Below are 14117 nucleotides of genomic sequence, written 5' to 3' on the forward strand. Positions count from 1 at the left end.
AGAATACGGCCCTATTCAAGAACCAAAAAACAGGGACAAATGGACACTTTATAGTATACCCAGAGGTGTAAACAGTGAGATTCCTCAGGGAACACTACTTAGCTAAGCACTCTTCAAAGTAATAACAGCTGTAGGTCCTCTGATACTGTATAAATGGGTCAACAGCAACAATGAAAAACAGCCTCACACAGAAAAGTTTCAAACTGGGCATGTGAACGATAACATTTCTAGATAAAAACAACCCTAACCCTATTTGTAGAAGGGTTGGCTCCACATTCAAATACATTCAAGTAAATGTTAGATGCCAAGGGAGGCATCTAGTAGTCATTATGAACTTCTATAAGGACTTTGGCCCATGGACCAATCGCCAGAATCATCAAATACTGCACAGTAACAGGAGTACTGGAAACTGTAAAAAGTATCCTACCTGCGAATAGAATGTTGACATGCTGAAGTAGCATCAGTCACTGAACTCCAGAAAGGCATGTTTGTAATCTAGAGAAGTTCCAAAGCAAGACAACAAAAATATTTAAGGGATCCAGATGGCTGCCAAGTGAATACAAAGCTAAAAGGACAAGAAATATTCACTTTGAGAAGACCAAGGCTGAGAGGTATTATCATCAAAGTCTACAGAATTAGGGCCCAAAAAAGAATACAGACTTGTTTACCAAATCCTAGAATCTTTAAAGGGAGCAACACACTAAACGTAAATTTAAGACCAAATAGTACTGTGTTTTGATTTCTCTGGAGTTTCCAACTTGCTTTTTTTTCTTGTTGACACAAGAGTGATGTCCTTTTATCATAACCTCAGATTTATCCAGCTTCCCAGTCATGGTGTCTGTTATGGGGTTCCTCCTTTTTCCTGGAGCCATCCATCTGGACTGAGTGACTCTCGGGGCGTGATGGACTAGGCTTCATCTTGGGATGTTTCTTCTTTGCAACTGGGTTGGAGCCACTATTTCCTATAGCCTGTGCCATCCAGGTCTTGTTCTCTCTTTTGTAGCTGTCTCAGGAGATGTGTAGGAGGTAACCCTCCTGAGTTCTTGTATGAGAAGAGTTCTCTCATTTCCTGAATTACCTGTTTCCTCTAGGTTCAGTAGGTCCTAGGATTTTCTTACTCATGCTGCTGGCTTTTCTCATTTGTCTGGTGGTTCTTGGTTGTCCATTTATATTTAAGAATTAAGGGCTGGACAGTGATTATTTTAGGTAGCTAGTGTGCAGCGGTTATCGCCGAGGCTCGCCCCAGTAAGTCCCAGCAGCTCCCTATTCTGTGGTGTGGAGCCTATGCTGAGCTTTGTAAGTGACTGTGAATGTGGCTTGGCCTGCCTCAGACTGATAGTTTTGTCTAGCCGAGAATGATAGGTTTTATAATCTTGATTTAATACATGGTGGTGTGTTGTGAGGTAGAAATAAACTGCCCACACATCTTTTGACTTACACCATTTCTGAAATGGGAATTTCGATATTAATAAAGGAAAGCAGTACTTTGAAAGCAAAGAAGGAATAATAGGAAAAAAAAAGATTATAAGTCAGATTCAAATATTAGACTTCTACGGCGTTCCATGTTCCTGGTGAGGCAGAAGGGATTTATAAGACACAGGTCCTGCCCTTGGAAACTACCTGGAGAGACACAACCTTTCATCGCTCTTCAAATATTGCTTTTTTTTTTTTTTCGGTATGCGAGCCTCTCACTGTTGTGGCCTCTCCTGTTGCGGAGCACAGGCTCCGGATGCGCAGGCTCAGCGGCCATGGCTCACGGGCCCAGCCGCTCCGCGGCATGTGGGGTCTTCCCGGACCAGAGCACGAACCCACGTCCCCTGCATCGGCAGGCGGACTCTCAACCACTGCGCCACCAGGGTAGCCCCAAATATTTCTTGTTTAAAATAAAGTAGCAGCAGAACTTTGCTTCTTGTGTCCCTTAGATCTTCATAACATTTTGCAATACCATAATTTATTGATTGTGTATGAGAAACTGAATATTTGAGCTGCACATTGATACATGGTTGCCAGTGTTCCAGTGGCGGATGTGTCTCTCCAGATTTGAGGACCAGCACCCAGGAGCTTCTTTATGGCTGGATTCATAGATTTCAAATGTAATTAACTTTTTTTTTTTTTTTTTTGCATTTTGGGAAAATACCTTATGTAGAGCACTCAAGGGACACAATGATTGTTGCCTCACCCTGAGGCGCTTCTCTCATGTGTCCTGTAATTATATCTTCAGCTGGGTTGTCAAGGAGACTTAGGCAATGAGTCGGAGGGGTTTTTGATGCCATGTGGTGATGCCCTTAACTGCTCTGGATACTCCTCTGAGATACAAATAAACCTCTTGCTACTGGATTAGCCTCATCTTCATTCACACCTTACTACAAATTAAATTACAGTTACAAATAAGATTATCCCTACATCTGGGGAAATTGAATAGGAATTGGGAACTTTGATGAAGAGTTAGGATTATAGAATTAATCAGTATTATTTACTAACCAGTATACATATTTGAAGAAACAAGTCAGCTAGTATAGTCCAAACCCTTATTAGATGAAAAAACTGAGACTTTAAGAGATTAAGCAGATTGCTTAATTGCCATTAAGGAATTTAATGGCAGAGTGGAAACCCTAGAACCCAGTCTCAGCAGGACTCCTAACTGTGGGTTTTACATTTTAGTATGCTGTCATGCTATAACGGTATCTTCAAGAGTAGAAAAACAGACAAAAGTGTGCCAGTGTAGGGGTAATAAGATTAGAGGAGGGTGCATTTGGTGTACTGAATGTTTATCCAGCACTTAACAATGTCTGACACATTGTAGGTGCTCAGTAAACGTCTGTAAGCACTATGTACTTTCTCTGAGCAAAGTGCTGTGCTTAGTGCCAGGAAGAGATGCCACGTATGTCAAGGACCATCTCTTTTCAGAGAACTCTTAGGCTGATTGGTAATTTACGGTAATTAGAAGATTGACTAATATGCCAAAAGTAATAATAGACGATGTGGTCAGAAAAGACTTGACTAAAACCGTAAGAAGTCACAGTAGGCCGCAAAAGCATCACACTAAATGTATATATTGATAGTTACATTTTAATTTTATTCAACTAGAAGCCATTCTTGTGTCTCTTTGGTATACCTACCCTCAAGTTGAATTTGTACTGTATTTGTTCTTGTCCATGTCTTTTCCAAACATTCGTGAGTAGTGAGTCCTGCTGGATGAATTCCGTATTCTCTACAACTTCAAGTTTTAATTTACTTTTAAAATTTATTTTTGGCTGCTTTGGGTCTTCATTGCTGTGTGCGGGCTTTCTCTAGTTGTGGCGAAAGGGGGCTACTCCTCGACGCGGTGAGATGGCTTCTCTTGTTGCAGAGCACGGGCTCTAGGCGTGTGGGCTTCAGTAGTTGTGGCACGGGCTCAGTAGTTGTGGCGCACGGGCTCTAGAGCGCAGGCTCAGTAGTTGTGGCACATGGGATTCGTTGCTCCGCGGCATGTGGGATCGGACCAGGGCTCGAACCCGTGTCCCCTGCATTGGCAGGCGGATTCTTAACCACTGCACCACCAGAGAAGTCCCTATTAATTTACTTTTAAAGCTGGCCTTGAATTCTTGCTACCCAGTATGGATTAGGTTGAATCAATTTTGGTTTAATTTAATAAATATTATTGAATATCTGCTATTGTGCAGGCAATGTGCTGGGGTTGAAATCAGTAAGAATAATACACAGCCTAGTAGGGGGAGGTGTAAGCAAATGCATTATTATGTGGTAAATATATGCATGAAAGCATACTCATGGGGGCCAAGAGTTTGGGAGATTTTAGTGCTGTCTGGGTGAGGACAGGAAAAGGTGACAGCTAGGTTTTAAAGGATAAATAGGAGCTTTCTAAATGCACAAGGAAGGAGAGCTATTCCAGGGAGGGAAAATATCCAGACCTGAAACAGAATGGTGCATTAGGACACTTTTGAACAGTATTGCTGGAATATAAAGTATGATGCTTGGGGAGAGGGTTGTAGGAGGTAAGACTGAAACACTTAGGTGTGAATCTAGGACAAGCCCAACGTCTTTGGTATTCCATTGGGCCTGACAGTCAGTTGGGAATTTTAGGTAGCCAGTCTAAATGCAAGGTTAACTAAATATATATATATATATATATTTTTTTTTTATGGTACGCGGGCCTCTCACTGTTGTGGCCTCTCCCGTTGCGGAGCACAGGCTCCGGACGCGCAGGCTCAGCGGCCATGGCTCACGGGACCAGCCGCTCTGCGGCATGTGGGATCTTCCCGGACCGGGGCACGAACCCATGTCCCCTGCATCGGCAGGCGGACTCTCAACCACTGCGCAACCAGGGAAGCCCAAAATAGATATTTTTTAACCCACTCTGAAAGCCTTGGGAGAAGAACCAAGGTGAAAGAACATTGAAGTTGGAGAATTAGTGGACTTATGGAGGAAGCTTGGGACTTAAAAGATAATTAACAGGAAATTTTTAGAAATGTAATGATAGTAAATTATTGGGAATGTGGTCCCTGATCTCCTTGAAAGGCTACCTGGTATAAAATGTTTCAAGCAGGTGTTTTGAAGCAATTGTACAACAGAGAAGGGCATGCAGCAGTAGCAACTCTAACAGTAAGCTTGTTTTCTGTCACCTGATTCCCAGAAGATCAGTTCGCTGTGAACCAGCTGCAGGATGATTCTGTGGGGTCAACTCCCCAGAACCTAGTGCCGCCACCAGAAGCACTTCTCGTGGCTTCCGTGACTTTGTTCATCTCCTCTCCTGACCCCGTCCACAATGCTGGTGGTCCCTGTGAGTGGGGCAGTGAAGTGATTTAGGTGCCTGAGCTTATTGTAATAAAGAGTTCACTGATCTTAGAATCTTTCGTGTTTGACTCCCTCCAAAATGCTGCAGATTTAGTGTTGTCCCAGACTTTATACTTTTACTAAGATTCCTATGTTCTCTATTAATTTATTTTCGTCTTTAATATTTCACAGGCTTTCTTGATCATGGATGGTGAAGATATACCAGATTTTTCAAGTTTAAAGGAGGAAACTGCTTATTGGAAGGAACTTTCCTTGAAGTATAAACAAAGGTAATGTTGAAAAGCATCCTAAAAATAGGAGAGGGCTTTGGAATACATAATCTCTAGTTTGTGCCTTTTTTTTTTTTTTTAGCAAAGCTAAATTTAGAGTTTCTGATATAGGATTGGGATTCTAGAAATAGTCATAGCATTGCTTGTATTTAAATAATATAAAAATGACATAAATCCTTATATTACTCGAATTATTAAAATAGTAAGAAAACTGTCATTTGTGATTTCTCCTGGTAGTTTACCTCCTTTTATAAAGCTTATTACTGCTCTTGGCCATCTTTGGCCTGCTCGGTGTACAGATTCTGCCTCATCATTTTGGTCTTTTGGAGATTCTGATAAGCTCTCTAGGGCTTCATAGGGTAGACTTTCTTCAGGCAGGTGTTATCAGTGTCTGGAGCCAGCAAAGCTTTGAGGGAGGGGCAAGAGCTTCAGGGGTATATGGAGCCTTTTATAAAATCTTAATCATTTCAATTAGTTGGGAAAACTTGTAGATAACCTTTTAAGTACCAAAACTTATCTTAAATTTCTTTTTAAAATGAAATCTTTCTAAAATATATATACATCTTCCAACTTTGGTTAACAGTTTAGTAATACTTATCAGACCTTTTTTTTTTTTGGGCTGCATTGGGTCTTCATTGCTGTGCACGGGCTTCTCATTGCGGTGGCTTGTCTTGTTGCGGAGCACAGGCTCTAGGCTCGCTGTCTTCCGTAGTTGTGGCTCGTGGGCTCTAGAGTGCAGGCTCAGTAGTTGTGGCACGTGGGCTTATTTGCTCCGCGGCATGTGGGATCTTCCCAGACCAGGGCTTGAACCCTTGTCCCCTGCATTGGCAGGCGGATTCTTAATCACTGCGCCACCAGGGAAGCCCTGTCAAACCTTTTATTGCTATTTCGCTGTTGTTGCTGAAGCCAGTTACTGTACTGTGCTAGTGGATATGGAAAGTGTGCGTCTATGGCAGGGGTTCTTAGTCTTTTTGTGCCATAGGTGCCTTCATAGGCTGGGGAAAGCCTATGGACCCCTTCTCAGAATAACATTTTAAACGCATAAAATTGAATAATAGAATTACAGAGGAAACCAATTACATTGAAAAAACAAATCTAAATGTTAAACTAATTTGTGGATAGTAATATGTGCATCTTTATCAATATGTTAAATAAGAAAGGGGTGAAGTGTATAAAAAATGAATCCTTTTGAGGCTTATAATTTATTTTCATTGAATCCTGAATATAGAGTAAGAGATGCAAAATAGATGGCCTTTATTGTTTAGTATATTTTATGGTAGCATAACGTTCAGGCAAAAATTATTGAATTGATATATAATCATCTTCAGGATGATCCTTATGCTTCCTACTATAACTGATCTTTCCCGCTTTGTTTCTGATTAGCTTCCAGGAAGCTCGGGATGAGCTAGTTGAATTCCAGGAAGGAAGCAGAGAATTAGAAGCAGAGTTGGAGGCACAGTTAGTACAGGCTGAACAAAGAAATAGAGACTTGCAAGCTGATAACCAAAGACTGAAGTATGAAGTGGAAGCATTAAAGGTAATTGTGGCAGTGAAAGCTGGTGCCTCATTTGCTGGGTTTTATTAAAATGAGAAATACATTCTTTTAGGTGGAGCTTAAGAGCAGCAGGCAACATAAAAATGTAAAAAGGCCTAAAGTGAATTTTTGACAAAAACTGTTTGCTTTCATGGAACCAAGGGAAAGGTGGTTTAGAGTTCAGGAGTTCACTTGGAAACTGTAGCTGTCAGTTTTTTAGCTGTAATGTTCCTAGCTATAATATTACGCTGTAGTTCCTATAATTTTCAAAAGCTGCCTGATTATTTGTTTTGACAGAGTACCTCATTGTGTGGCACTTTAAAATTGTATTTGTATGAAATACACATTTATTTCATTATGGTTTGTAGTCCCTTTAGTTTTGGAGTTTAGTTTTTAAAAATTCCCTTCTAACAAGGAATTTTCAGGAGTGAAAGATTAACCCCTTTTTGCTGCTCTTCCTCACATGCCTAAGCCAGTTGCTTGGGGTATTCCTGTGTCGGGGCAGTGGGGTAGGTTTGGGGAAGGTGAGGTATAGGGAATTTGAACTCTTGTCAGTCAACTTCTTTGTGCTTACCTGGGCTGCATTCAGCCTAAGAACCCGGAGGTTCCCCCACCAAGATTGAGGTTTTTAAGGCAACGGTTTCACTATTTTACCTCTTTTCAGAGAGATCATTATTAAATTTCTTTGAGAGGAGAACGATTGACTAATTTTATATGAGTTAAGGCACTTGGAATGAATGTGTCATTGATTTTAAATAGTGTAAAAAGGAGAGAGGGGGTACCATCAACTCAGATTGTGGGTGAATCTCTTGGATCCCACCCGCCCCCGTCCCACCCCTTACTTAAGTTACATCCTTTATTAAAGAAAACTATATGTTAATGACACATGCTTTCCTTCCTTATTACCCACACCTTCAGGAGAAACTGGAGCATCAGTATGCACAGAGCTACAAGCAGGTCTCAGTATTAGAAGATGATCTAAGTCAGACCCGGGCCATTAAGGAGCAGCTACATAAGTACGTGAGGGAGCTGGAGCAGGCCAACGACGACCTGGAGCGGGCAAAGCGGTACGTGAGCGGTGTGCCTTCTGTTGCAATGACCGAAGTTGGCAGTCAGTGATTAGAATTTGGTTTTAGGCTCGACCTATCACCTAGATCCTAGTTCCAGAGCATTTCCTTTTGGTATTTCATGTCACCTGTAACTCGTCACATTGAAACTTACCGAAAATCCTGATCTCCCCAGATAATGCTCTTCCAGCCTTTTCTTTCTGGTTTTCCTTTTTCCTTCTTCTTTCAGGTACCATTGTTGATCCTGTTGGTTTTTCTTTAAAACATGACTCATTCATTCCTCCATCTTCCCTGTATGTTCTCAGTACTACCACACTTCTTGAAGGTCCTCACATCTTATACCTGAGTCCTGCAGTTAATTCCTAGCTGATCTGTCTTTAAATTTTCACTGCTTTTTATTCTCTTCTGTTTTAATACTGACCAATGAATTGTCTCAAAATAATGCTTTTATTATGATTTTGCGGAACAGCCTATAGTGGCTTGCCGTCACTTTGCCAAGATTGCATATATCTATAATTAGTTGTTTCTTAACCATTCCAAACTTAATTCCTATTACTTTACAATTATTGTCTGATATTCCTTTCCTTAGTATCTGAGTGACACTTAAATGCTTGGCATGATGCTAGAGTTGAGGATACAAAGATAAACTAGCCACTGCCCTTGGGCGTGACAGATAGGGACAATCCACGTGGTAAACACTGGTACAGAGGAATGTACAGACTGCTCCAGGGCATAGAGAAGGGCACAGCTAAAGTGCTCTGTGGTAACTGGGGAAGCTGAGTCTGCAAGGAGGAGTAGATGTTAACCGGTGAAGAGAGAGGTGTGAAGGCAGAGAGGCAGGAAAGTGCATGAGGTATTAATATTTCACTTTGACTGAAGTGTGTAAAGACAGTATGGCTGAACAAGATGAGACTAGAAGATGTTTGGGGCCAGGTTGTGGAGAACCTTGTGCTCAGCTATGTTTGAAAGTCATTCTGTAGGCAAAGAGGTGCTCCTTAAGATTTTTTAAACAAAAGAGTATTATCAGATTGTGATTTGGGAAGATAATACTGAGGAATTGAAAGTAGGGAGGAGGAGATGTGAAGACCATTGAGGAGTAATCCAGGTGATGGATGAAGAATTACGCCAAGGGCAGAAGGTTGGAGGAGAGCAAATGGAATTGAGAGGCGTTTTGACAGTTGACGGGAGGTGGTAAAATTGGACGTGGCATTGAGCAGCGGTCCCCAACCTTTCTGGCACCAGGGACTGGTTTCGTGGAAGGCAGTTTTTCCACAGACAGGGATGGGGGTGGGGAGGGGGTGGGGTGGAGTGGAGGGGGTTTTCAGGCGGTAATGTGAGCGATGCGGAGCGGCAGATGGAGTTTTGCTCACTCATGTCGCTCACCTCCTGCTGGGGACCCCTGGCATTGAGAGTTCTAACTTGAGGTTAGGAAATTTTATTTCTGTAGGACATAGTGGGTAGAGGGCACATAGCAGGTATCTGTGAATGTTTGCTGAATGAATAAGATGAGAAATGCGGGAAGAAGAAAAGCTTGGTAGGAAGAAAGTAAATAGAGTGGGACCTGGGACTGCGTTTTAAACTAATTCTTAGTTAATTCTTAACATACTCTAAAACTATTGAAAAGTTTTCTTCCTGAAAATATGTAAACTTCATTGACTCATGTTTAAAGTCCAATGGGGAGATATAAATTGTATGATAAGTAGGCTTCCTTTAAGACACTTGAAGGAATTTAGATGGGAATTTAAGAGAAAAGAATACATTGAATGGCCCCAAATGGTAGTAGAGACACTAAATGCACCAGAGGTCAGAAGGGGGCGAGATCATTCTCTTTTAACTGGGCCAGGCTTTCTAGGTCAGGAAATGGCATGAGATAAACTGACAGTTTCCTTTTGTAGTAGCTATTTGCACGTTATTTATTTAATTCATGGACTCTCATTTTTTTTTTTTTTTAGGGCAACAATAGTTTCGCTGGAAGACTTTGAACAAAGGCTAAATCAAGCCATTGAACGAAATGCATTTTTAGAAAGTGAACTTGATGAAAAGGAATCTTTGTTGGTCTCTGTACAGAGGTTAAAGGATGAAGCAAGAGGTAAATTATACTTAAAGAATATTTATTACCTTACTGTCCCTGAGCCAGAGTGCTAAGCTAGCTTCAGGATCAGCTTTTTAAAGCTACACGTTTATATGCTTTTGTCAAACACTATGCTAAGTACTTTGAATCTGTTTATTCAATATCTACATCCTCAACTCTAGGAGGTAGGTACTGTTATCCCCATTTTATAGGTCAGAAAACTGAGGCACAGAGAGTTTGAGTTGTCAGTAGGGATTCAAACCCTGGTCTGTTTCCCAAAGCCTTAACCATTACCACTGTGCATATATACTGCTTGGTTTGTTTGGAGTTTTTCCTTTTTGCTTGTCCTAAATAATTTTGTCATGCACATATTAGCATTACATATGTGTACATATTGCTGTATATATATTATACATATAGAGAATATATACTTTCTTTTAAAATTCTCCTTCCCTCCCTCTTTTTTTCTTTCATGCATGTTAGAATGCAGAATATTGTAAAGAAGAAACTAAAAGTCTCTGTCAATCCCTTTATCTTGAGAGAACCCACTAAGAGTTTGGTGTGTTTCTTTCCACTCTTCCCTGTGACTATACATAAACATACCTGTATATTTTTTTCCTTTATATAATTGGAACCACATTATATATACATATATATTTTTTTCTATCCTCCTTTAATATAGTGAATGTAATCCATGCCATTAAAAAAAATCTTTTGAAACAGGTTTTTAAAAATGTATAATATTCTATTACATATGATTTTTTTGATGGGTCCTTTATTATTGGTGGTTAATTTTTTGCTGTAAATAGTGTCCTTGTACATAATATTGGGGAGTATCTTTGATTTTCTTAGATTCTTAGAAGTGGCAAAGGATACAAGTATCTTTAATGGTTGTAATGGATGCTGCTAAATTACTTTTTAGAAAGTTGGTAACTTTACACTCTGGCAGTGACTGAGTGTCCTTCTCACAATGTTTACTAGTATTGTGAATAATAAAAACAGATTTTCTTTCTTTCTTTTCTTTTTTTTTTTTTTTTGTGGTACGGGGGTCTCTCACTGTTGTGGCCTCTTCCGTTGCGGAGCACAGGCTCCAGATGCGCAGGCTCAGCGGCCATGGCTCATGGGCCCAAGCCGCTCTGCGGCATGTGCGATCTTCCCAGACCGGGGCACGAACCCGTGTCCCCTGCATCGACAGGCGGACTCTCAACCACTGCGCCACCAGGGAAGCCCCAAAAACAGATTTTAAAATTATTTAAAAATCTATTTGAAAGTTGAAAATTGATATCACATTGTTTTTAATTTGTAGTTCTTTGGTTACTGCTTGTGAGAACTTTTTGCTAATGTTTATTGGCTCTTCTAAAAATTGTTTTTTTCATGACTTTTCCTTTTTTGGGGGAGGGTTTATTCATCTGAAGAACTCATAATTTATATAATGTATAAAATATTAACTATCCTATTTTTAAGTTTACAATTCTGGTTAAAAAAAACCACGTAACATAAAATTTACCATCTTACCCATTTCTAAGGGTACAGTTCAGTAATGTTAAACTATGTTCACATTGTTTTGTAGATCTCTAGAACTTTTTCATGTTGCAGAATTGAAGCTCTTTGCCTATTGAACAACAAATTCCCATTTCTCCCTTCCCCAGCCCCTGGCAACTGCAGTTTTAATTTCTCTCTCTCTTTTTTTAAAAATAAATTTATGTATTTTTATTTTTGGCTGCCTTGGATCTTCGTTGCTGTGCGCGGGCTTTCTCTAGTTGCAGCGAGCAGGCGCTACTCTTCCATGTGGTGCGCGGGCTTCTCATTGCGGTGGCTTCTCGTTGTGGAGCACGGGCTCTAGGTGCGCGGGCTTCAGTAGTTGTGGCATGCAGGCTCAGTAGTTGTGGCTCACGGGCTCTAGAGCACAGGCTCAGTAGTTGTGGCACACAGGCTTAGTTGCTCCGCGGCATGTGGGATCTTCCTGGGCCAGGGCTTGAACCCGTGTCCCCTGCATTGGCAGGCAGATTCTTAACCACTGTGCCACCAGGGAAGCCTTGCAGTTCTACTTACTGTTGTTAGGTGTGACTACAGTAGTCCCTCCTTATCCGAGGTTTAGCTTTCCATGGTTTCAGTAACCCATGGTCAGCTGCAGTCTGAAAATATTAAGTGGAGAATTCCAGAACTCAACAATTCGTAAGTTTTAAATTGTGTGCTGTTCTGAGTAGCAGGATGAAATTTTGCACCATCACGCTCAGTGGACGTAAATCATCCACTGAGGGTCTTAGAACATATGTTCCTCAGATAAGGGAGGGACTGCTGCACCCTAGATACCTTATATAAGTGAAATCATACAGTATTGATCTTTTTGTGACTGGCTTATTTCACTTATCATGTGTCCATAATGAACATGGATGTGCAAATATCTCGGTGTCCTACTTTGAATTCTTTTTGATACATACCCAGGAGTATGGTAACTTTGTATCTTTTTTTAATAATAAGCAAGTATTCTGTAGGTCAATTGTATAACTGGAAAAGAAAACATAAATTTTGGGTTAAAAATTCAATATTTCAAAACAAGAAAACAATTTGCAACTATTTTGACTACTTCCTTTCAAAACAAAGTATTTCATAGGATAGTTAGTAAAAAAAAAAAAAAGCCAAGCCATTTAAAATGACAAAAATACACTTCATTGATTTTGTAATAATCCCCAAACTACATCATCATTTCAAAATAAATGCAAATGAGTTGGTAAAGAATATTTATTTTTGTGTCATATATGTTCACTGTGAGTTCTACTTTGGACTCTGCCCTATTTCTTTTTTCATATAGGCATAAATAATTGTTCTGTTAACTTTATAGCATTTTTAAAGTCTAAATGATCATGTAGACAGTAGGGTTGTTGTCATTTTTATTCCCCTGGAAATAAAAATTGTTAAATAGGAAATTCATTTTTGAGAAGTAGTAATTTAGGAAGAGTGTCTTTATGCCATTTCAGATGTGACTTTGCTTGATGTATTTGCTTCCTCTAGTGAATATTACTACTTTTGCAACATTTTACAGATTTAAGACAAGAACTAGCTGTTCGGGAGAGACAGCAGGAAGTAACGAGAAAGTCGGCTCCCAGTTCTCCAACTCTAGACTGTGAAAAGATGGATTCTGCTGTCCAAGCATCACTTTCTTTGCCAGCTACTCCTGTTGGCAAAGGAACAGAGAACAGCTTTCCTTCACCAAAAGGTTTGTAGTGTCTTTTCTTTTTGAACCTGTGGTTGATTATCCACTTAAGAGGCTTTGCTGGTGAAGCAGGGGTTGCTAAGTTTTAAGCAATCATTTTAATTTTATTTTTTTTGGCCATGCTGTGTGGCATGTGGGATCTTAGTTCCCCAGCCAGGGATCGAACCCATGCCCCCTGCATTGGAAGCACGGAGTCTTAACCACTGGACCACCAGGGAGGTCCCTAAGCAATCATTTTAGTTTAAAAGTTGGTTAAATCTAGCACTGAGTGAAGCAGAAGGCATTGTTCTCCTAGGCCAACTCATTAGTAGGAAACAGTGAGATGAGGGCTACATTTAAGACAAGAGCAGCTTAATAAATTGAAATTTTAATAAAGGTTTTTAAGGGAAGTTTATTTTTTGACTATAGCAGTAATACATGTTCATGTAGAAAAAATTAAAAACAAGAGAAAAAATAAAATCCATCTGCAATCTTAGGGCTCAAAGTCAACTCTTATTAACACTTTGAATTTTTTTCTATTGTGTGTGCTTTTTTGTGTTTGTGCCACCTTATTACACACAAGTTTTGGGATCGTATTTTTTTTTAATTAATTTTTATTTGAGTATAGTTGCTTTATGGTGTTGTGTTTGGGATTGTATTTAAATGCAGTTTTATTTATTTTGCCACTTGACATATCATGGGAGACTAGAAGGCTTTATACACAGAAAGTACAGAGACTCACTGAGTTACCATTCAGACTTGTCTTAAGATTGGCTTGGGTGGACATGTCCATTCTATAACATGCCTCAGTAGCTGCCATTTTCATAGGTGATGTTCAGAGTAACTGATGAATAGTACAGAAAGAATATGCCTTTTGCCATCAGTCAGGGTGTTTTTTTAAATCCAGGTAAGCTGAAAAACGATTTAGTAGCCACTAGATAGAACGTTAAGAATGGAACCCTGAAGCTCTCAATTGAGATTTATTTAGTTTTTGCAGCTTGGAGATCATATTTCAGCTACTTCCACACCCCCCCCCCCAATACTTTCTTCTCCTCCAATGGAAGCTGTCTTTCTTCACACTTTTTTAAAAAATATAGGACTTTATCTTTCAGAGTGATACGAGAAGGTTTCTGTCTGGGTGGTTAGTGCACTCCATGTTTGTGCTGCCCAATACAGTAGCTACTCCAATGTG

General features: G+C 40.1%; 1 protein-coding gene across 12 annotated transcripts in view; it reads left to right on the plus strand.

Moving 5' to 3' along the window:
- Positions 1–14117, plus strand: part of NDEL1 (nudE neurodevelopment protein 1 like 1) — a 55609-nt gene that overhangs the window by 18868 nt on the left and 22624 nt on the right. For all 12 annotated transcript variants that reach the window (XM_049701680.1, XM_049701676.1, XM_033422880.2 and 9 more), the window contains exons 2-6: positions 4963–5060; positions 6444–6597; positions 7513–7661; positions 9614–9750; positions 12776–12949. In XM_049701680.1, the coding sequence (XP_049557637.1) occupies positions 4975–5060; positions 6444–6597; positions 7513–7661; positions 9614–9750; positions 12776–12949 (700 nt within the window). In that variant the 5' untranslated portion in view covers positions 4963–4974. The remainder of the gene's footprint in view (positions 1–4962; positions 5061–6443; positions 6598–7512; positions 7662–9613; positions 9751–12775; positions 12950–14117) is intronic.

This window comes from Orcinus orca, chromosome 19 (assembly GCF_937001465.1).
Source record: "Orcinus orca chromosome 19, mOrcOrc1.1, whole genome shotgun sequence".
NCBI classification, from domain to species: Eukaryota; Metazoa; Chordata; class Mammalia; order Artiodactyla; family Delphinidae; genus Orcinus; species Orcinus orca.